The following is a 22,371-nucleotide window of genomic DNA, read 5'->3' on the forward strand; positions in this document are numbered from 1 at the left end:
TTTCCAGATTATACTGCTTTCAAACATGATATTTAAGAGAGAAAAATGTGTTCCTCCTGGAAATTACTGTTCGCTAAATAAATAAATAAATAAATAGAAATTTGCGTACTTTTATTTATTTATTTATATTTTGAGAACATATTTATTGTTTTAATTTGATAATTATGCCTGGTTCGGCCATTAGCCCACCGTGTGTGTAAGGCAATTGTCAAATAAGTCAGATAGAAAAAGACAAAATTAAAATCAAAACAATTAATTGTGAACTTAAATCAATTATATTTTAACTATAATTTTTATTTATTTTTTAAAACAGGTAATTACATTAAAACTGTTTTTTAATAACTTCAAAAGTTTCAAAACAAAAACAAAAACAAAAAACAGACAGGACAAAATCAATTTTCAAAGGAGAAAAAATTAATAGCAAAATTCAAATCACATACGATTCTCATACATACATTAAAATACAATTTACTTTTATTTCTATCAATCTTTGCTACTGCTAGTAATACCAATAAATAATGAACAGTTACGATGATTCCTGAACAGAATGCTATTCCTCTCTCCCATTTAAGGCATATATTGATAGTTTCACTCAAATCTTAACACTGTACCTGTCCATCCTTCTATACTGTTACAAACTGGAGATGGGAATAGTGTAATCTTCCTCCGAAAGTTCGGTCGATATGAAGCATCCTTTGTTTTTTACATCAGCTTGTTGAGGACAGTAAAAGTGTCCAGTTTGCTAGGAACAACAGGATGCACCTACTTTATTTTCTTTTGTTTTATGAGGATGCTCGCGTAAAAAAGTCGTTCACAGCAAGATTTGCATCTCCATGAGCCACCGCATCTTCAGGCTCTGGCATATAGAGAGTTGTAGATGAAGCCTGCAAACGAAAATCGAGTCATCACATTCAAACACGAGACAATATCAAAGTTTATGTTATAAACCACTTCTAGAGTTCAAAATATGCAACAAGTTTTACATATTATACATGACTCGTGCATTCGATTCTTTTAGGAAATGAGGCGTCCTACTATGATATGTCAGCCTAAGTAACACTACGATGTACTTTAAGCCAAAATTTTAATAATACGTGCACATGGTCCAAAAAAGATAAAGATGAATCACTATTTACGTACTTGTTACACTTTTAATCCATATTGTTCTTTTTTACGACCCTTTCTAGTTGATAGCATAGGGGATTCGAGATAGAAGGAAATGCTCTCTGGCATCCAGGTTTTCTTTTTCCTTCTGCTGTTTTGTGAAGTATTCGACTTGAGAGGAACATAATTTTTTTTTTTTTAATATCTGTGTGTGCCTAGCCATCTTGCCTTTACTATTCTTCCAAGACAACTGGTTAACCCTTTTATTTATAGTTACCCAGCTAACTTATAGGCTATTATACCCTACATACGTGGTCAGCAAGACTTGACCTCGCTCTTTACCAACCAGGAAACTTAAGGAGTGGTACAATCTTGGGGATTTTTGGACTAAAGCAAAACTACACGCTTTTTTCCAGTAGAATTTTGTAAATACCTTCCAGGATTTTGTTTTTTTTTCTAAACCGAGTATCTCTTCTAGTGCGCTTTTCTTGTTAGTGGGCCCTTGGTTATTCATTATATAAAAAATAAAAATAAACAATCCATCCACGTCCATTATTATAAAGGCGAGAATCAACTTACTTTTGCATCAAGCTGCATCTCTCCATTATTATCTGTTATGAGGCAAGCTCCATGCCCTTTCAACCATTCCGTACATTCTTCCAATCCATCCACGTCCTTGTCCCTAACTTCATCTCCAGATGAAGTAGAAAAGCCTAAGACCTGAGCAATGTAAGGAACAGGTAGAGAAGGGCGATATGAACGAGACATGCAATTTAGAGCTTTGTAACGCATCTTTTCTGAGTAGAGATCTGCAAAGAGGCAAAAGAGAAATGATTGGTTTGTCCTTTAAAACAACTGGCATTTACCAGCATAATATTTCTCAATTAAGTAACTTTAATGGATAAGGGACCCACCCATCAGACATGCATTTAAGTTGGGAGCTGCTTTGTACAGTCTGAAGAACTTGACATAATTCCCAGAGGTGACAGCAGCACGAACTGCGAGAGCATGGCTAACAGCTACATCTTTTTTTGCTTGATCTGACAACCTTTCCTCAGGACAAGGAAATTCAACAAAAAAATCAGCAAGTGGATACAACTAAGATTCGACAAAAAAAAATCAACTTTGTTCATAAAAATATGGAGCAAGTGGAATACAACTAAGATTCTATAAGTTAAACCAACAAAAGCTTAACCAGGAATCCATATTCAGAGCAACAACCGTTACTCGATGCCACAGATTTGTCACATGCTAGCTAAATTTTGTAAGAAAGCAACACCGGCGGGGGACATAAATGCTCTCAATTACTCAAGAAACTTCAATTTAACATGGGCTTTTAAAGAGCATGTTGACTTCAGATACACCTAGATTCACGAGAAACTTGTTTTAAAGGATAGTTCAACGATGTAACAGCTAGTATGAGTTAAGATTTGAAAACTGTGTTTTAGCCCACATCCTTGGTTAGAAGGGGTTACCAAATTGAATAACCTTTCCATGTTCACATAGTATTTGAATATTTCAATTGAGGGAACTTAAATCCAAAGAAACCACAAACAGTAAATATTCAAATTTTACAAGACGGTGACTAATCTTTCATAATGCTGGGCGCACCAATTAACAAAATAAAGAAATGTAGAAAAACAGGGAATGATGCTCCACTGACCTTGACATCAATGATAATAGATCTCTTTTGTTGTTAGAGTGCAAGATCGCACAGAGTAAGTTATAAGCAGCAAATTCCATGTAACATCCCTCAATTCCCTCGGCATACAGAGTCGTTAGCTGTGATTGGCACTGAAAGCACAGAAAATAGGCTTGAAAGTTGAATCTTCTTACATAAGTAAAAAAACTAAACCACTAGACTTTAAAATTAAACAGTGGACCGCAGTCATCTTTTCTACAAAAAAATAAATAAAGAAGGAACAAAAGTCAAGAAGATGGTATCTGTGTACTCAAATTGAAACTCCAGCAATTATATTTCCACACAAACCTGATTATACTCCGGCAGGTCACCAACTTCTAAGGCTAATCGACCGTGAGTCTCGTATACCTGAGAAATTTCACCAAGCGTTAAAATAATTCCACATGGAAGATGGGTTTGCAAATAAACATGGAATTGCNAAAAAAAAAAAAAAAAAAAAAAAAAAAAATCCTCTATAACCAATAAAGAGAGATGACAAGTATACCTTAGCTGTTAGTTGATTGCGAATTCTCTGTACAGTCAGATCCTGACGAATGGATTTCAATTGATCACATTTATATAGATAATTCTTTTGAGACATTTGAACCATATTGAGAGATTTTTCCAGTACTTCTTCGGGTCTTACCTGTAAAGGAAAGATACAAAATGAACATAATAAAGTTCATAGAAAAAATTACCATCTGCTATTTTCACTCAATCTCAATTATGATTGTCCTGAAAAGAACAAATGCTAGATATTAATGCTTACACTGCAAGGGTCAGGAGCAGAAGTAAGACGGAGATAACGTTTCTCAATTTCCTGGCAAGTCCCTTTAATGGTAAGAGCGTCCCAGTCAATGTCTTCAACAGCTCTGCAGCCACCGTCCTCTAAATTTTTTCCAAGAACCAAGGCACTAGCCCTTCGAGTATACAAGCTTCCAATTCCAGCATTTTTAGGTTTGAAGTGATTATTTTCTCCACGATGGCCATGCCCTTTTTCAAAACGCTTGGATCGGGTTTCCCGTTTCCTTTTTTCTTCAGGCGAGTTTGCGAGTGCCATGGCCCCAGAGTAGTATGCTGTCAAACTTTGCTCCTTATCACTATCGCCAGATGCCCCATCATTATCAAGTGGACTCCCATCAAGAACTCGCTGCTTCTTTGCTGGTCCTTGGGAAATCTTGCCCACAGTTCTCTGATTCCACAGAGTGAATCTTGAATTGCTCACATCCTTTGTCTCAGAATTCCCAGATAAATTCTGCATGCGATTTCTCAAGTCAAGCAGCTTAAACAACTATTTAAGACGGCACATGATTATCAACCAAACATTCATAAATTATAGACCTTCAATATTTGGAAAATGGGGCAACAAAGATGAAACATATCTTATCCAGTGTATAGCAACAAGAGTATAACAGCAATCAAGATTGACTATTACGACATCATAAAAATAAGGAGAGAGAAACTATCTACAGAAGGGTAGGGTAATAGCCAAAGTGAAGTAAGGAAAGACCTTTACCTTTTTGTCCCTTTCGCTAACATTGGCCCAGCCACCATATTTTGTAGCAGCACCATTACTATAAGAAGGAGGTGCTTCAGCTGGTTTTTCCACAGGTAAAGGCTCCCATCTACTCTTGGATCTTCTGCTTGGGCTTCTCTTGGACTTCGACAATGAAGAAAGAGGAGTTGAACCATGTAAATTGCTGCAGAAAATTAAACCTCAGATTCTGTTTCCATATTGCAGGATATAAACGATACAAGGGAACTCAAATGCTTTCCATAATACCGAAGACAAAAATCTTTCCTATTATCAGCACTGAAATGAAATTTTAGACCACTTGTACTAGAGATTTTTATTCAAAACCACTCAACCCATATCTAACGCCTATGCAAACAAAAATATTTGGGTTTGGTAATAATTTTCTATCCATTGAGAGGAAGAATGTAACAACTCTCATGTTCTCCAAATGCATTCTTATCCATATATTTTAAAATGGATATTTTTGGCTTAAAAGCTTCCAGTTGAGAAAGAGAGAGAGAGACATTACCCCGTGGTCTACAATTTTTTACTGCTTTGGGTTATAAGAAATATAGAAGAGTGAACGGGAAGGGAAACATGATAACCAATAAACCGAAGAATTTTCATGCGAAGTGAAACTAATGCCACTTCTTATGATACAATATAATATCATATAAAAAATAAAAGTAGTTAAATTTTCATATAACAAATAGGCACCAACTTAAGCTTAGAGAGAGAGAAAGAGAGAGAGAGTACTCTGAATTAACTGCATCCGCACTAGGCAGCGGAAAAAGAGGCTCAACATCCCAGTCTTTTGTATAAAGCGTGCCATCAGCAGTTGCCTTTGTGATCATCTGAAATGAAAAGAAAGAGCTAATCAGCCAAACAAAGTCTATTTGATGCACTAAAAAGCAAAGGCAATATGCACCAATATTTAGAAGCTGTACAAAGAAAAGATAGCTAACTGTGTGGTTTATATAACAAATAGTTTATAAGGAAACCACCAAAAAATGAACCTTAGATAACATAATTATTTTAAAAATTAATGGATAAAGGACGAAACTTAAAAAAAAAAAAAAAAAAGGGGGGGGATTAGACAATGTCTATTTGATTGAAAAAATTGACATATACAAANATTAAAAAAAAAAAAAAAAAAGGGGTGGGATTAGACAATGTCTATTTGATTGAAAAAATTGACATATACAAACAAACTAAAAGATTAAGACAATGACACGCTTGATCAAAATTGAAGCTTGAAGATAATAAATACAAACTCAAGTAGTTATACTGCTTTGTGCAATAACTTCAATCAAAGCACAATACCTCCTTCAGAACTGATTGGCAAGATGTCATCAGCTTCTCATCTTTACATCGTGCCAAAGCCCTCTCANAAAAAAAAAAAAAAAAAAAAAAAAAAAAAAAAAAAAAAAAAAAAAAAAAAAAAAAAAAAAAAAAAAAAAAAAATCAAATAGATGAAAATTTCATATAACCCCCACAACTTTGAAAAGGGACACCAAGTTCCGAATTCCCTCATGTCTCCAAGACTTCTCACCTTTTTCTTTTATCGTATTCATAAGTACGAGGGAATTCATAGCTAAAACTCAAATAGGAAGCATTAGGCTTTTGTAATTTCACTGGCTTCTATATAGCACATTCAACACTAAATAAATGAAAAGCACAAAGAATGATCACTGCTGCCTTTCTGCGGCTATGGATATCAATCCTTCAGACTACTTTGAAACAATGTGAGGGATATTGAGTTATGGTTTAATATGTTGACGTTTCAGTACATTGTTATAACAAGTGGCCCATAAATACATAAAAAGCGCATTTATTTTCAGGAAAAAAAAATTAGTAAATGAGAAAAGAACCTTCAGGACAGACTCTGCAGTATCATTGGACAATTCTTTTTCATTTGGCTTCGGCAGCAAAACACTGACGTAAGCAGGTTGTACAGCAGCATCAGCTGTGGAGCTATCCTTGCTGGTTTTTAGTATGCTCAAATTGGAAGCAATCCTAGGGTTTGTTGGAATCTGCAGCTTGGTCCTTCTAGCTTCCAAAGGTGGAACAGATTGTGAAGGTAACTGATAGCTCTGGGGAGCCAAATGTGCTGGATATTGTAAATTAGGCCCCTGGGGACCTGCACTTTTCTGTTGATCCTGAAAGCTATCATAAGAAGTTTTTAAATCTAGAGGCTTTTCAAAGTGAGGTTGAGTAGCATTAGTAAGGTGCACTTGAGAATTTGGAGTCCCATGCTTCCAGTAACCATCATGATTACCACTACTTACAGCACCAGGCTGGAAAAAAGGGCAAAAGAATAGTGGTTCAACTGACCAAATAATCGTTGCAAATTTTATAAATAACCACAAAGTTTAAGCATTGTCAGCAATAAATTGCAATTATTTAAGGATGTCACGAAAGTAATCAACATTATGCAAAGAACTATTAAGGGCAGAATTTTGAGCTTGCAAAAAACATAAAACAGCAAAAAATCGACAATTAGAGGAATAAGATGAACCATGGGCCATGTCAGTTCTAACTTTTTATCAAAGAATCAAAAGTCAATATTTAAATGCGAGGGTTTACGGGAGACAAAATGAATATGAGTTCAAACAACTGAAGAGAGGTACAAAATTACGGAAAAAGGGAGCAGAAAAATAAAACAGATAATCATGGTTAAACTAAAAGAATTAAGTGCAGACAGAATTACCCATTTGGCTATCCTATCACATCTCTACAGAAGCATGAAATATACATTCAAGATGGAACAAATAAATTTCATATCAATTATACCACAAGTACATAAAAGAAAATTTTAAAAATATACATGCCCTTATACAAGAAGTTATTCCAATCATATACATGGTAAAAACGAAATTCAAACCTGAGCAGAAACCAGTTCAGATGAACCAGATTCTGGCCGCCATGAGGGGGTATATGAAGGTGGAGGTTGGCTGTTTGGTGCAGGATAATTAGTTGAACCATGAACCTGATAGCCTGCAGTAGCAGTACCCGGCGCGGACAGTTTTTCAGTCCCAGGGGCACAGCTAACTTCTGTTTGACTGTAGTAATCGGCCCACTGCTTGTAGTGTTGTTGATACTGTAGAGAATTTGCATTTGTAGAACTCGAACTGTAAGCTCCACTAGAATCAGTTGTATACTGAGAATACTGATTAGGAACATAATTTCCATAATTGCCACCATTCCATGAGGAGGTAGTCTGATTGCTATAGCTGCTAGTTGGGTAACCTCCAGCTGTCTGATAATCACCAGGATTGTAGTAAGTGGTTGAATAACTTGTAGACCCAGCATAAAACCCTGTATTTTGATATGAGGAAAGGGGCTGATAAGGAGCACCTGTGTTTTGATATGCTCCTACAGGCTGTGAATAAGAATGGTTGGGTTGCTGCTGATAGTTGTTATAGTAACCTTGGTAACCGGCATTTGCATAACCATAAGGATCAGAAGAATTGGAATATGGTGCATAGGCATTGTAATCTTGTGGCGCATTTGATGTCACAAAACTTGATGAACTACAAGCAACAGAAGACACGTTTAGACCATCTTGTACATTTCTTGCAGGTGGGAGCACTTGTTGATTATATTGGAAAGTGGAATTTGGGAGCAACCCATTCTCATTGGAACTGCCATCCACCTTGTGATTAGCCCATGCTATGGCTTCTGGAGCGGATGTCAAAGGCAGATATGTTGATGTCGTCGCTGATTGATTTCCGTCACCAATGTGTTGATTCTGAAAAACAATATATATGGAAATATATTAGGTCAGCATTGCCATCATACATACAACTCCACTGAACTTGTATGCAATGAAAATCTAAATGGCCAGGCAGTAACAGAAATATTGATTTCATGTCTCTGATTACAAAAGCCAGAAATAAATAAACATAACACGCATACACACATGAAATAAAATAATAGTCATCTATGAGCACAGGCTAAAATCGCCACTTGCTTTAACGAAAGTTTTTAATGCAACATGAGTACTCAAAATAATCATTCTAAGGCCCCCTTAATTTTCCTGTGATTGTACCTATGTTAGGGTACCAGAATATAACGAAATCCATGCAACTTGGCTAGTGTGTTATACTATTGCAGTCAAGATTGGGAAAATGCAATCCACAGTCTTCCACCAAAATCATGCCAAAAAAATGAAAGAAGGAACAAAATACTCGGTCTTCTTTATCCCCCTTATCTTAAAAATGCGTGTACAAAAAACTCAAATATTTCTTCGCAAGAAGCAAAGCAAACATATAAAGTAATTAGGTTCAAGATCAACGAATCTCAAGGTAGAAATAACACAGTACAGAGATAGATAACTAGAAGAATAGGTCACGTTTCCACTACTCGTATGGGCACATCCACAGACTTTATTAAGTACCAAAACAGAAAGCGGTTCCGACTTATGAATGAGCCAAACACGTTTTGTTTCGAGTTTCATATACAGTTTAATTCCAAGTAAACCACGAAAATCAATATAAAATAGCACACAATGTATAACATTTATAAGCTATGGAATGAAATAGATATATTACCTCGAGCGAACTAGGTTGCGCAGGAACTAAGGTTTCAGTATTGCCGCCTTGATTCATCGTCAAATTAGCATCCCGGAACGAAGCAAAAGCTTATAAGCAAGGATTAAGGTTTTTAATTTAGTCTAACCAATTCTCTCTACGCCAAAGATGCAAAACCCTAACGGACTCTCAAAAAAAATTACCAAAATCAAGTCCCCAATCTATCCTGAAGCGTCACAACAATGAACAATCGAACACTAAACGCACTAACTTTCTCACACCGGAATCAGCCGATCGGAAGTCGATTGAAGAAACCCGGGAACAAAAATTCGAGGAGATCAGAAAAAAAAAAAAAAAAAAGAAAAAAACTAAAACAGCACAATAACAAAACAAACTATTTCCAAATTGCAAAACGATTAGAAAGTATGAGAATCTCGAAGAATTCCAAATGCAATCAGTCCAAAGCACACATAAAAAGGATGGATTCGAACTGAAGTTTTATCGGAGAGGGAAAGAGATTCAGAAACGCGTCGGAAACCGAGGGAAATCTTTGGAAGTGGAGGGGGATGATTATTTTTAGTTTGGTATTCTTTTGCCCTTTTCCGTTTTTCTCTTGCAAAATTTTTCTTTCCCGTCTTAAAACGCATTGACTATTTTATTTATACGAACAGTTGTATCAGTCAAATTGCATTTTCGCTTTTTATTTTTTATTTTGTGTATTAAATTATACAAAATCGCCCCTAGGTTTTCATTATGTCCTAGGTTTTCAATATTAATATTTTGTATTTTCATATTTCTTAAATTGACTTAAAAATAATTATATATTTTTTAGTTCAACGATATACCTTATAGTTCTCACCATTTTATTTAAATAAAAGTCATTTATTTCCTTATATTTGTTAGTGTGACATATTAAGTTGCTAAATAAATAAGTAAAAAAGTACCAAATCTAGACCCACTTGGATTTTAATTTTTAATTTTTGAAAATTAAATTTATTAAACATAAAATCCATGTCAAATTTTTAAACCTAAAAATACAAGAATACCAAATAGTTATCTATTGGGCTTAAAAGTAGCCCAATCAACCTATTTTAGGCGGCGCAGCCCACAAGAATTGAGCCCACAACAAGAATTGAGCCCAAAGAACTGAGCCCACTATTTTAGGCCGGCTTCAAAGAATTGAGCCCACAACAATTATTATATGTAAAATTGGGCCTACGGCTGTTCCAGAAAAAGAAATCACTATAAAAATATCTGGAGCGGCTTACGGAAATCATTTTTTTTATGCTAAAGACGGGAAATTTAGGGTTTCGTATTCTTTCCAGGTGCGCCTCCTTCGAATTTTCTAGGTTTGCTCTCCTCGAATCANTTTCTATTATGTTATTGCCTGTTTTTATGGAAATGCCAAGAATGTCAGAATGGTGTTTAGTTCATCTATGAGGGGCGAGGTGTCAACCCTTCGATACTTGTATCAAATGATGGCCTTACCTGTTTCTGGAACCANTTTTTTTTTTTTTTTTTTTTTTTTTTTTTTTTTTTTTTTAGCGCAATTAAGGTTTTATATACTCTCTATTTAGATTAAACAAATAGTTACTGGTTTGTTTATACTGTCACTGATTGTGGTGGTACTGCGATTGTCAATTGTAGATAAAATGCCAAGGTACGACGATCGTTACGGTGGTACTCGGCTCTACGTTGGGCGCCTGTCTTCACGGACGAGGTCCCGTGATCTGGATGACTTGTTCAGTCGTTATGGAAGGTATGCAGAATCTAGCCGGATGTACCGTACCGTTCAGCCTTGGTCGAATTTGTGTGCTAACATTAATTTGTTGAATTCGATAAGTGTGTGTGTTTAGCTATGCTGTATTTTACAGATGTAGATTCTAGCCGGATATTTTGTTCATCCTTGGTTGAATTTGGAAGTGTATGTGTGTTTAGCTATGCTGTATTTTACAGATGTAGATTCTAGCCGGATATACTGTTCATCCTTGGTTGAATTTGTGTGCTAACATTAATTTGTTGAATTCGAAAAGTGTATGTGTGTTTAGTTGTGCCTCGTATACTTCTATTGTCCCGGTTATGCTATTGCCAACATCATTATCAGAGTAAATTATTAATTGACACTTCTCTCGAGACCTCTTGAGGCATTTACCAAGCCCTTTTTTTGGGTGCACGACTGTAAATGACTATTTTGATATATCCGTGAAAGTGTGGATTGTTGATGGGTCTGTGTGGTTTAACTTGAGTGATCTTGTTGAAGGTTTTTTGGCTTATGCCAAACCTGGAGGTCTATGGTGAGAGGGTTCCCTTGGTGGATTTGGCGAGTCTTTCTATTATGTTATTGCCTGTTTTTATGGAAATGCCAAGAATGTCAGAATGGTGTTTAGTTCATCTATGAGGGGCGAGGTGTCAACCCTTCGATACTTGTATCAAATGATGGCCTTACCTGTTTCTGGAACCAATTTGCGCAGAGTACGCGATGTGGATATGAAGCGAGACTATGCATTTGTTGTATGTATTTCCCTCCCTCTCTTTCCAACGTTATTATTCAGGCTATACTTTCAAGGAAAGTTGCTATTGCTGTCTTACTTTTTCTCTACTGTATGGTGCTATTGCTGTCTTGCTATTGCTGTCAATTTTTGCAAGCGTAATATTTTTTCTTGGTCTATTTGCTCAAAACATCTGATAACAGGAGTTTAGTGATNTTAGCTATGCTGTATTTTACAGATGTAGATTCTAGCCGGATATACTGTTCATCCTTGGTTGAATTTGTGTGCTAACATTAATTTGTTGAATTCGAAAAGTGTATGTGTGTTTAGTTGTGCCTCGTATACTTCTATTGTCCCGGTTATGCTATTGCCAACATCATTATCAGAGTAAATTATTAATTGACACTTCTCTCGAGACCTCTTGAGGCATTTACCAAGCCCTTTTTTTGGGTGCACGACTGTAAATGACTATTTTGATATATCCGTGAAAGTGTGGATTGTTGATGGGTCTGTGTGGTTTAACTTGAGTGATCTTGTTGAAGGTTTTTTGGCTTATGCCAAACCTGGAGGTCTATGGTGAGAGGGTTCCCTTGGTGGATTTGGCGAGTCTTTCTATTATGTTATTGCCTGTTTTTATGGAAATGCCAAGAATGTCAGAATGGTGTTTAGTTCATCTATGAGGGGCGAGGTGTCAACCCTTCGATACTTGTATCAAATGATGGCCTTACCTGTTTCTGGAACCAATTTGCGCAGAGTACGCGATGTGGATATGAAGCGAGACTATGCATTTGTTGTATGTATTTCCCTCCCTCTCTTTCCAACGTTATTATTCAGGCTATACTTTCAAGGAAAGTTGCTATTGCTGTCTTACTTTTTCTCTACTGTATGGTGCTATTGCTGTCTTGCTATTGCTGTCAATTTTTGCAAGCGTAATATTTTTTCTTGGTCTATTTGCTCAAAACATCTGATAACAGGAGTTTAGTGATCCCCGAGATGCTGACGATGCAAGATATAGTTTAAATGGGAGGGATGTTCAAGGAAGTAGAATCATTGTGGAAATAGCTAAAGGGGTATGTACCATAATATTTCCAGACAAAACCTTTCATAAACTGTGTAGTTTCTTTCAGACGGTTGTCTTTTGGTGGTTTCTGTTCTTGTATGTGCTAATATAATATTATTTTGGAACGTGGAACTTGGAAGACAATCTTCATACAATTTCAGTCTTTTCGTAGTCACATTTGTTCATTTTTTTCTAAGGCTATTATGTGTTCTTTTCCTGGCTTGCTCTGGTGAGTTTATTTTGCTTATATTTTTTAATGTCATTAAATTTTCCAATTTTGATATAGGTACCCCGTGGTCCTGGTGGATCTCGTGAATATCTTGGTAGAGGCCCTCCTGGAACTGGGCGATGTTTTAACTGTGGGATTGATGGCCACTGGGCTAGAGATTGCAAGGCTGGAGACTGGAAAAATAAGTGCTATCGCTGTGGTGAACGGGGTCACATAGAAAAGAATTGCCAGAACAGTCCTAAGAAATTGAAGTATGTCATCTTTTGAAATTGTCTTCCTTCACTAATTTTTTTTTTCTACTGTTTATCATTCTGAGAAAAAACTGTATGGTACAGACGTGGAAGTTACTCACGTTCACCCAGTCCTCGCCGTGGTAGAAGCCGCAGTCGTAGTTACAGCAGAGGTCGTAGCTACAGGTTTGTTTCAATTGAACCTTTTTCATTTATCCTGTTATTGAAGTTTTCATGTTTCTTCACATTGCCTCACATCATGAGTTTGTTGATTCAGTTTTGAACTTTTGGACTTCATTAACTAACTTCCTGAGAATTTGTTTATTGTGTCTACAGTCGTTCTAGATCACCCGTAAAAAGAGAGAGAAGCCTTGAACGATCAGATAAAAGATCAAGGAGTCCGAGAGGCAGGTCAAGCCCAAAGAGGCATAGTTTGTCACCTCCTCCTTCGAAAGCTATGAAACGTAGCCCCACACCTGATGAGAGGAGTCCAGAAGAAGCAAGACACAGTCTGTCCCCTGGAAAGCGAGACAGTCCAAGAGGAGGGAGGAGCAGGAGTCCGAGAGGTAGGAGCAGCAGGAGTCCGAGAGGTAGGAGCAGCAGGAGTCCAAGAGGTAGAAGCATCAGTCCAAGAGGTAGGAGCAGCATCAGTCCAAGAGGTAGGAGCAGCAGAAGTCCAAGAGGTAGGAGCAGCAGAAGTCCAAGAGGTAGAAGCATCAGTCCAAGAGGTAGAAGCAGGAGTCCAGTAGATAGGAGCAGGAGTCCAATGGATAGGAGCAGGAGCCCAATGGATAGGAGCAGGAGCCCAATGGATGAAGGCGAGGACTTCAATGGTGGTGGAAGTAGGAATTATCGGAGGGAAGAAAATGGCTACAGTCGCAGCCCCAGTCCATTGCCCAGAGAAGAAGCGAGTCCTGTAAACGATGAAGATAATAATGGTTCTCCAAGGGGGGGCAGCGAGTCTGCTTAATAAACAGTTCATTATTCTGCGTTTGCGTTGGAATATGATATAAATGACTTGTGCCTAAGAGAGACTTCTAAAATAGAATTGTACTGTGATTTGAATCCCATCTCAAATGTTCATTGGCACCACATTTTTTGCCTATTTGTCTTCCGTCTTAGTTGCGATAAATGTTCATCCTCTAAAAGTACTTTTTTTATTATCATTAAAAGCCACTTTCTCGATCAAGCTTCAACTCTTGTGAGTTGGCTTGGGTACTTTGAAATTACCATCTCAATGGTCATTGCAATTCGTAGCATCATTTGCATTATTATTTCTAGTGTTAGTTTGCAACAGAACAAAGGACTAAACATTATTCAAAATAAGTGATTATTTTAATTATGTAGGGACTATTATTGCCAATTGTTCACAATTTTTCTAAAATTTTAAATACAAAAACAAATTATCACAAACTAAAGTTTGCAGACTGAACTGTTAATTACAAAATCTGCAATGTTTTTGGATGTATATTTTATAACCAAGAATTTCTTTTCGTTAATAGAAAAATACCACTTCTATTAAATGTCATGCCTAAGTCAAATTACAATTTTCCACCCACCAGTGAAGCGATAAGAGCAGCATAAAGAACACAGCTATAGTTTAATTTACATGTCATCATTCTTCGAAAATGCAAGGAAATATCTCCTGTAAAAATAGACGTTTTTTTTTTTTACTAAACATTGAAATATGTTTCCACAAGTTCATGGGGCCATATTGATCACCAACAGTAAAGGAACAAAGTACAGAGACGAAAGGAAATGTGAATTCCACCTATCAATAATGTTGCAACGCTATGATATGTATGCTTTCACCAGCTCAGAATAACTGCACACAAATCCTGTTCTTGGACATGTGATTTTACCGCTGTTTTCCTTGGCCATTTTTTCCAGAGCCTGCCACCGCCAATACCAAACACAAACTGAACATTTCAAAATGAACTTGGGTAAATTTTCAGATTATCTTATGCAAACAAAATGATACTAACCTTGGCACTGTAGACATAACCATTCGGAAGCACTTGTGGCGGGTTCTCGGTGTCCATGAGCTCTTTCGTTATGTAACACACGAGCTTCGAATGATGCTGCTTTGAATAAGGCAACGGCACTGCCAGCTTCCTAAAACTTTCTTGCGATAGTGGGTCTTCCTTGGTGCAATCATCCTCATAGCAGTATCTAAGCAGGTCAAGGCAAACTTATCTGTATTCATACTAGAAGAGTGAAAGATTCTTTCAGATGCAATCACTTTTAGGATTAAATTCAAGATGACTATGGGAAGTAAAACTTCTAGGTGAAAAACTTCTATAGGTACTTCTTGAACAAGCACCAGAGAGTGCTCCAACTTAGAATTTTCAGAAGCACTCCTCACTTTTACAAGAGTTGGCGTGCCAAGTTAAGGGTTTTTTCTTCTTTTGTTTCTGCATGTCTATTAATTAGATGAAAGAGTTAAACTGCAGTGAATGTGAATCACACGTATATGAGACAGTAACAAAGGATACGGAGTTTTGAGAGCAGACAAGCCTGCTTGCAGATAAATATTTAGCAATGGCTCGAGTGTCATGCCATATATTTTGCAGAACTCTTGTCTAAATACATCCACAAGATGATCCCACTGCTTTGGTTCAAATAAGACCTACAAAACACAATTTAATACACTTCATATCAACTTAGACAGAGTACAAGGTTCGATATCATGAACAAACAAAAGGCCAGAACAAACCATCATATTCTGGAAGACTAGGATAACCGCACTTACTTTCATCTAAAATACTTTCAGGAAGGACAGATATTACAAACATAAGATTTTCCCAAATAATGTTTCCCTCTTAATAGCCACGATGGAATCAAAAGGGAAATGGAATTAGGAGGTAGAAAATGATGAAACAGGAAGGAAACGAACCATTATTGTGATTTTATACATAAATAGTAAATCATAATCAATTCTGAGCGGCCTCCAAGGGGAGGAGGAAGAACGGGCATTCAGTCATCATGGGGAAAAGTAAAAACAATTGCTAACTGTCACTTCGATAGGATATAATTTTCCTCAAGTGATTATTTATAGTTCAAACTAACATAAAGTTTTTAAAATATATATTCTAGTTAGTCAGAAAAAAGGTGTAGCTTTCTGTTCTAAGCGCTAATGAAATTAAGTTGTGCAAACTGATAGAAACAAGAAGATGATTCACCTTGTATATGGCACACTCAGTACTACTCTTGAAAGCCAATGTTGCCATGACCCGCTGCAGTTCTTTCATATGGGTGGCTCCCCAGGGAGCAAGGTACTTCCGTGCATATGTAATAGCTTGCATATTCTTGTCAGCTCGTACCAATTCTATGAACTCTTGAAGCCTCAGTTGAAACTCAAATTTGCTCTGTCATCAATAAAAATTAGGAAGTTACGCAAGCTGAAAGAACTCATGTAACCCAAAACTGCATTTGAAATCGTTCCAAAAATTCAGTTACATGACAATATATTGGCAACAGAACAATAATATCTCCATGGTACTTTACAAGCATAGAACTAATTGCCACATATTGTAAGAGAATATTATAGCTATAAATTTGAATATCCACGAAGGAGAAAGTGGAATTTCTTTTTAAAATGGAGCAGATTTGAAATGAATTACACTACAATAAGAAATTTCTCAAAACCAATAATGACATTCACCCATCCTCTCAAGAATGGAAATATCCCACAACCTTTGCATCCTAATGCTAAAAGGTTCTAGTTACAATGTTCTTGATAAACAAATGGTTTTGTATTGGTACATATTCCTAAACTGAATACTCAAGTGTTTGATTGGTTTTTATTGAACGACTACACTATAATTCATTGTCTATGCTTCATCCTTAAACTAGTTTTATATTGATACAATTACAAAACCAATGGTATGATGCTGAAGAAACTGACATGACTTAATGGTAACAACCAATTAGTGCTAATATCAATAGATCTTGAACAATCATCCATTAAGTGATCAATCAAAAACACTTGTACTTCAAATAAAATCTTTATAAAAACAATACCTTTTTCTTTCCATAATAGAACAGATAAACAATAACTCAGGAGTTAAAAAAATTGACCCCGGGCCATGTTCAACTAATGATAATTATGAATTATTGGATGCTCCTCTAGAATTAAATTCTCAACACATCATTAATAATTTTTTGAGAGGACAATCCATTATTAATATTCATTCCATATACCTTGAAAAGCTACCTAAATTTCAGAAAATATAAGAGCAAACATGAATTTACTTCATAAGGAATAGCCTTCGAATAAACCCAATTCGGTACAGAAGATTCACAAACCCAACAGAGACACCATACCTGTTTATTTTTAATTTTTATAAATAAATGACCAAGTTTTCATTGAGAAACCACACACAATTACACTCCCAGCATTAAACAATTTCTAATACAGTTGCAACAAAACACATATCAAGCCTAAAAGAAACATAACATGACAAACAAATTATAACACAAGAACTCAACAGCATCATTATTGTTGATATACCTTGGAATGGATCAGTTATGTAAATGAAAGACTCTTGAGAACCACCACATATACCTTGGACTTCTTCAACCTCGACTTGTTATCGGAACACCAGGAAAGTGCAGGTGCTATCTCCTTGTTCTGAAGGGCATCAATAACCCTTTTGGCTTCTTGAAAGACATCAATGTCGACAAGATCCTGAAATTTATGACTGACTAGTCAAAAGTAGATTGCATATTTCAGAATGCAAAAATATTTTCCTTTTTTCTTTCTTATTCTTCTTAACAATCAACAGATATTACATGCACTCTCAGATGAGTTCCACCAGAACAAGGGCTTTTCGATTAGACCCCCTTTTTTGTATAGCTAGCATTGGGTCTAGACAATCCCATTCTTGTGCTTCTTTTTTGCTCTCTTTAACATTCTTACATTTTATCTCAATGAAAATACATTTTCTGATTAAAAAACAGATTAAAGAAGAGCACAAGAATGTAAGAGCATGCATTTTATCAGTTGATGCAACTGCAGTACATCTACAGAATACACATCCATCTTGTGTGAAATGGATCCCTTTTCAATTCCACTTAACTGAAACCTAGAATAATAAAATATCTGCCATGAAGTCGTAAACTTTCCTATCCATGTTCAATTTGCCATGAAAAATTCATCATTATTTTATTTATTTATCAGGAAACACTTTTTTTTTATCAAGACAAATAAAGATGGTACCCCCTTTTACCACAGCCAAAATTTTTAGTGCATATACTAATCATTAGATACACTATTACTTGAAGGAAGCAAGAAAGTGATCGGTCAGCAATTAACAACAAAACGATCTATATGACAAACTAAACTAAAGTAACACTGACCTCAAATGCTTGTGAACAAAATATTATAATAAAGAACCTCTTTCAAACGAAACGTATCCTCGTTAAATCAGTATATAAATGATGTGCAGGCATTAATTCTTTAAAGACAAAGTGTTTACAGACAAAAAGAACCTGGACACAATCAAATTCAAGCAAGTGTAAAAACCTGAATATTGCTGCTCTCTGATAATTTCACTGCAGTGTCAAAATATGACATCCGCAGCATATAGTCCACAAGGATTCTTTTCAAGCGTGTGCTGTTCCATTCCGCCAAATTATCAGCATCAGCCGATTCTAAATGATCGAGTCTGGCGCGACACTTCTGTGCTTGCATCTGCTCGGTGCGACTACCCTCTTCCAACTTAACAACAAAAAGAAACGAAAGATGAGTTCTTTCCTTATCAGTCTATCAAGAAAAGGCAAACAAATATATATATTTTTCAGTTAGTTAAACAGCACAGTTCTCACTAGCTACCAGTATAGACTTATGTGCTTGCTCACTTTAATATTAGGATCACCCTGGTCCGGAACCACATCAAATAATCCAATTCAATACTTCATCAATATTCAACGACACCAAGAAAATCCGGGCCCGCGAGTAGCATCAGATGAAATCATGGGTGCAATACGGTGATTCTTTTTACAAATAAGGCAAAAGAAACATCCTAAAAATAGCTATTCGTCGCTAGATTGACCTATTCCAAGAGAATTTACAAAGAAGGTTCACGACAAGAAATGAAAAAAGAAAACCTAGAACCAACTACCTTTCTTTTCAACCCCTGCAATCTGGATACAAGCGAAGTGAAGTGATGTACGGCCTCTTCCCTCGACATGTTTTCGCGATCGGCGGCATCAGTAACGCTGGATATCACAGCAGAGACCTCCTTCTCAGCAACGCGATGATTAGCTCGAATCGTCTTCTTGTAGTGCTCAAAGGGAACCCTAAGAAATTGATGTTCCAGCTTTAGAGACTCAGCCAATCCGCTAATCTTGGAGGGCGTAGGGCTAATCGTTGCGGCTGCGGCATTTTCCATGGCGGTTTCAGAGGCGGAGCCGTTGGGAATGGCATCGACCTCCATGGACGCAAAGGGAGAGAAACAGAGACGTGGATTTTGGAGAGGAATTTTCTTTTAATTGTTTTGGACGAAAGGTACCGGAAATGAATCAGATCAACAAAATTATTATAATTTTTGGATTTCCGTACATAATTACCATAATATGAACCAAAATTATATATTGTTTTTATTTATTTTAATTAATATAATTTTTTTTTTTTTTTACTTTTATATACTAATTAATATTTCTTTTGAAAATTATATAGTTGAAATTATATTATGTTACAAGTTAATATTATGATTTTTGAATAAATAAATAATATTATAATTTTTGAAATAAATGACAAATTAAAGTTTTATGAAATGCTTATTTTAATTTAATATATATATATATATATATATATATTTTTTTTTTTTTAGCGGGACCAAAAAAAGATATAAATAATACCTTCGGACAAAAATTATCCTTTCCATGATGCAACAGGAAAGCGAAGGAAGAGAAATCTTGACAATGGACGTTGGGTCGACGCAATATTCTCACTCAATCATTGTCGCCGAACTGTAATTCCTGTGTCGCCGGTCATGTGATGCCGGCAACTCTTCGAGCAGTCTTCGGTATGTTGACGAATTTATGACTGTTTTGATTTCTGCAATCAGTTCGATATTATTTGTGAGTTGTTTTTCATGTACTTTCTGAATCTCTATAGTTTTATGAAGTTGAGGAGGATTTTGTCGTCACTGTCCTTGCTGTTTAGCATATCGAATAGTGAGTGAAGTGAGAACGTGCAATTTTCTCTTCGGTTTTCTGTTGTTCTGGAGTTTCTTTATTGATGGAAGGAAATGTAGCAGTGAGAGAGGAAATTGACTCGATCAGAGCTGAATGCGTTGTTGTTCGGGTTTGGTTTTGTTCTCGACGAGTCGTTTTTACAACCTCTGTTTTGTTATCGTGTATAATTTATCGACGACCAAATAAAACACTGTGAATGAAAATCTGGATTCCATGAAACACTTTTTCGTAAGATTGAAACACTGTGAATGAAAATCCAGATTTTGAACTGTTCTGCATTTTTTCGCGGTTTGTACATGGTGACGTTGTAAACTTTCGTTTTGGATAATTTCCAAGTCTAGTCATCTTCGTTAGTGAAACGATCTCTCTATCATTCTTCTATGTGTCGAAAATTTTCGTCGTTCTAATGGTAGAATTTTGTATTTATGCTTGTATCTTCAACATTTGCTTCCTGTGTCTCTCCATTAATGATGCTTTTCTTTAGGTCTAGAGTGAATGTATTAGACACGGTATAGAGAAAAGTATTGGGATTGAAGGACAGAAACTTCAATAAGCAACATCAGAACTGAAGATGAAGAAGTTATGTTTTAGATCGTTTGCCACTTGCAATGGGAAAAAAGAAATTAGCTCTTCCATCAACAAATGACAGCGAAGTAGTCCCCAATGTTCCAAGGAAGCAAATAGATGATAGTGAAAGGTCCAGCACCAGTCCTAAACTTAGAAGGACCCGGTCATTATCTTCCGCTGCATTCAAATAAACTTCTATGATTCGTCAGGAAATGCCAAATGATTACCATAGCTCGGGACCTGTTAGGCCATGCTCCAGAACTTGCTATGATTCGTCAGGAAATTCTTCCACTAGCTCCAGTACTGTTTCAAATGGAGTCTTAGCCCGCTACATTGATGGTGAACAACATCGGGAAATAAATGGATCCATGAATAAGTATTCTCAGAGAAGTAACGGGTGGCGGCCTCCTCGAGCACAGTGTCTGCCACCTTCTTCAACAACAGCTACAGATAAACCCAGATTCTATTCATCAAGAGAAGCTAAATGTTCTTTTCCTCGTTTCTTGTCTGAAGAAGTGGGAGAATATGGATTTGGGAATGACTCACCTCGAAGTATTGCAAAGACCGTTGTTAACAGACTCTCACAACATCATGCTGTGCCTAAAGCGACCTCTAAAGAGCTTGGTGAAAATATACCCATCAAAGTTACAGACAATGGGAGTGAGAGTGGTGATATAACCATCAAGTTGGATAGTGAAATGTCAACTCGTGTTTACCATCTTCAAAATCAAGGTCTGGTATTGCTAAATGTCAACTCAATTTTGTTCCAACTTACTTGAGTTCATCAAAGAGAAAGTTGGTCGGTTTCATCCAACCGAGCATAGAATAGAGCATATCAAGAATTGTTTGGATGGACAATTTTTTCTTGAATCTGAAACGAAAATTCGGGGCTTCAAGCATAGGATTGAGAGCTTGACAAAGAGTTTACAGAAACTATCTATATTGTTGCAAGCGAAGTCTGATCCCAGTTCACTGAGTTTTGGTGTAAACAATGCACTACAACTCAATAGTCAATATCCAGAGGTGAATAATTTCTCATTATCCCTGGAAATGGGACATTATTCTGAACATTATTCTGAACATTATTCTGACATTACAAATCATAGAGTTGATTTTGTTTACTATGCTGGGACATTTAACAGTTTTGGATGGTTTAAGATCTGAGCTAGAAGCAGAAACTTTATTTTCAAGACTATTGAGAGAGAAACTATACTCTAAGGAGCTGGAAGTGGAGCAGTTGCAAGCTGAACTGGTGACAGCAGTAAGAGGGCCTTTCCTGCTAAAATGTGAAATCCAGAATGCGATGGCCTTTCCTGCCTGGTGATAGCCTTTCCTGCCTTACTCATACGATGAAAGATCTCGAACTTCAGGTAGTTTCTTGCTGTCAACTTGATCTTGAAGATAAATTTTGTTGAATGCGATGGCTTTATCATTAGTTTGTATGACTGATACTTTGTGAAAATTTAAGAATGTTCTAGCATGTGTTATATCCATTCTAATTGTCTATTATGGTTCCACATTTATTTTTAACCATTAATATTTTATTTGGGTATAGAGAGCTGTACTCGGAAAGTATATGAACTAGCTAGTGTCTTTCTCTCTAAATTTCTCTTCTTCTATCACTTCCATCGATCATCAATTTTGTGGTTGACGTGCTCAGGATTATTTGTCAAAGCTAGAGGCATTGGAAGAGAACATTTTGCAGAAGGAAGGTCAGATAACAATATTGAAAGACACACTTGGGAGTAAATCTATTGAAT

At 36.4% G+C, this 22,371-nt stretch overlaps 3 protein-coding genes and 1 long non-coding RNA gene across 9 annotated transcripts; 2 read left to right on the forward strand and 2 right to left on the reverse strand.

Moving 5' to 3' along the window:
• Positions 1–452: 452 nt before the first annotated feature.
• On the reverse strand, positions 453–9,457 carry LOC111791333 (SAC3 family protein A-like). Its single transcript, XM_023672627.1, has 13 exons — positions 8,855–9,457; positions 7,186–8,052; positions 6,187–6,598; positions 5,625–5,719; positions 5,058–5,155; positions 4,302–4,485; positions 3,555–4,040; positions 3,291–3,431; positions 3,095–3,154; positions 2,768–2,898; positions 2,019–2,152; positions 1,684–1,913; positions 453–884 (listed from the first exon to the last, which is right to left on the reverse strand). The coding sequence occupies exons 1-13, from the start codon at positions 8,909–8,911 to the stop codon at positions 783–785; spliced, it is 2,997 nt and encodes a 998-aa protein (XP_023528395.1). The 5' UTR covers positions 8,912–9,457; the 3' UTR covers positions 453–782.
• A 635-nt stretch (positions 9,458–10,092) lies between these two features.
• On the forward strand, positions 10,093–13,946 carry LOC111800490 (serine/arginine-rich splicing factor RS2Z32-like). Of its 6 annotated transcripts, XM_023684251.1 has the most exons (8): positions 10,093–10,182; positions 10,481–10,592; positions 11,305–11,344; positions 12,297–12,392; positions 12,669–12,862; positions 12,947–13,027; positions 13,178–13,604; positions 13,647–13,946. In XM_023684251.1, the coding sequence occupies exons 2-8, from the start codon at positions 10,486–10,488 to the stop codon at positions 13,809–13,811; spliced, it is 1,110 nt and encodes a 369-aa protein (XP_023540019.1). In that variant the 5' UTR covers positions 10,093–10,182; positions 10,481–10,485; the 3' UTR covers positions 13,812–13,946. The 6 variants fall into 6 exon arrangements, with proteins under 6 accessions (XP_023540019.1, XP_023539977.1, XP_023539985.1 ...); XM_023684209.1 differs by having other exon boundaries at positions 13,178–13,946; XM_023684217.1 differs by lacking the exon at positions 11,305–11,344 and adding an exon at positions 12,076–12,115 and having other exon boundaries at positions 13,178–13,946.
• Positions 13,947–14,470: 524 nt separating this feature from the next.
• On the reverse strand, positions 14,471–19,352 carry LOC111807713 (protein MAEA homolog). Its single transcript, XM_023693559.1, has 7 exons — positions 18,967–19,352; positions 18,369–18,563; positions 17,409–17,531; positions 16,024–16,209; positions 15,337–15,470; positions 14,827–15,013; positions 14,471–14,734 (listed from the first exon to the last, which is right to left on the reverse strand). The coding sequence occupies exons 1-7, from the start codon at positions 19,279–19,281 to the stop codon at positions 14,633–14,635; spliced, it is 1,242 nt and encodes a 413-aa protein (XP_023549327.1). The 5' UTR covers positions 19,282–19,352; the 3' UTR covers positions 14,471–14,632.
• On the forward strand, positions 19,265–21,627 carry LOC111807721. Its single transcript, XR_002816981.1, has 3 exons — positions 19,265–19,352; positions 19,742–19,872; positions 20,529–21,627. It is a non-coding gene; the product is annotated as an uncharacterized LOC111807721 (long non-coding RNA).
• Positions 21,628–22,371: the final 744 nt, after the last annotated feature.

The sequence above is a fragment of the Cucurbita pepo genome, chromosome LG01 (assembly GCF_002806865.2).
Source record: "Cucurbita pepo subsp. pepo cultivar mu-cu-16 chromosome LG01, ASM280686v2, whole genome shotgun sequence".
NCBI classification, from domain to species: domain Eukaryota; kingdom Viridiplantae; phylum Streptophyta; class Magnoliopsida; order Cucurbitales; family Cucurbitaceae; genus Cucurbita; species Cucurbita pepo.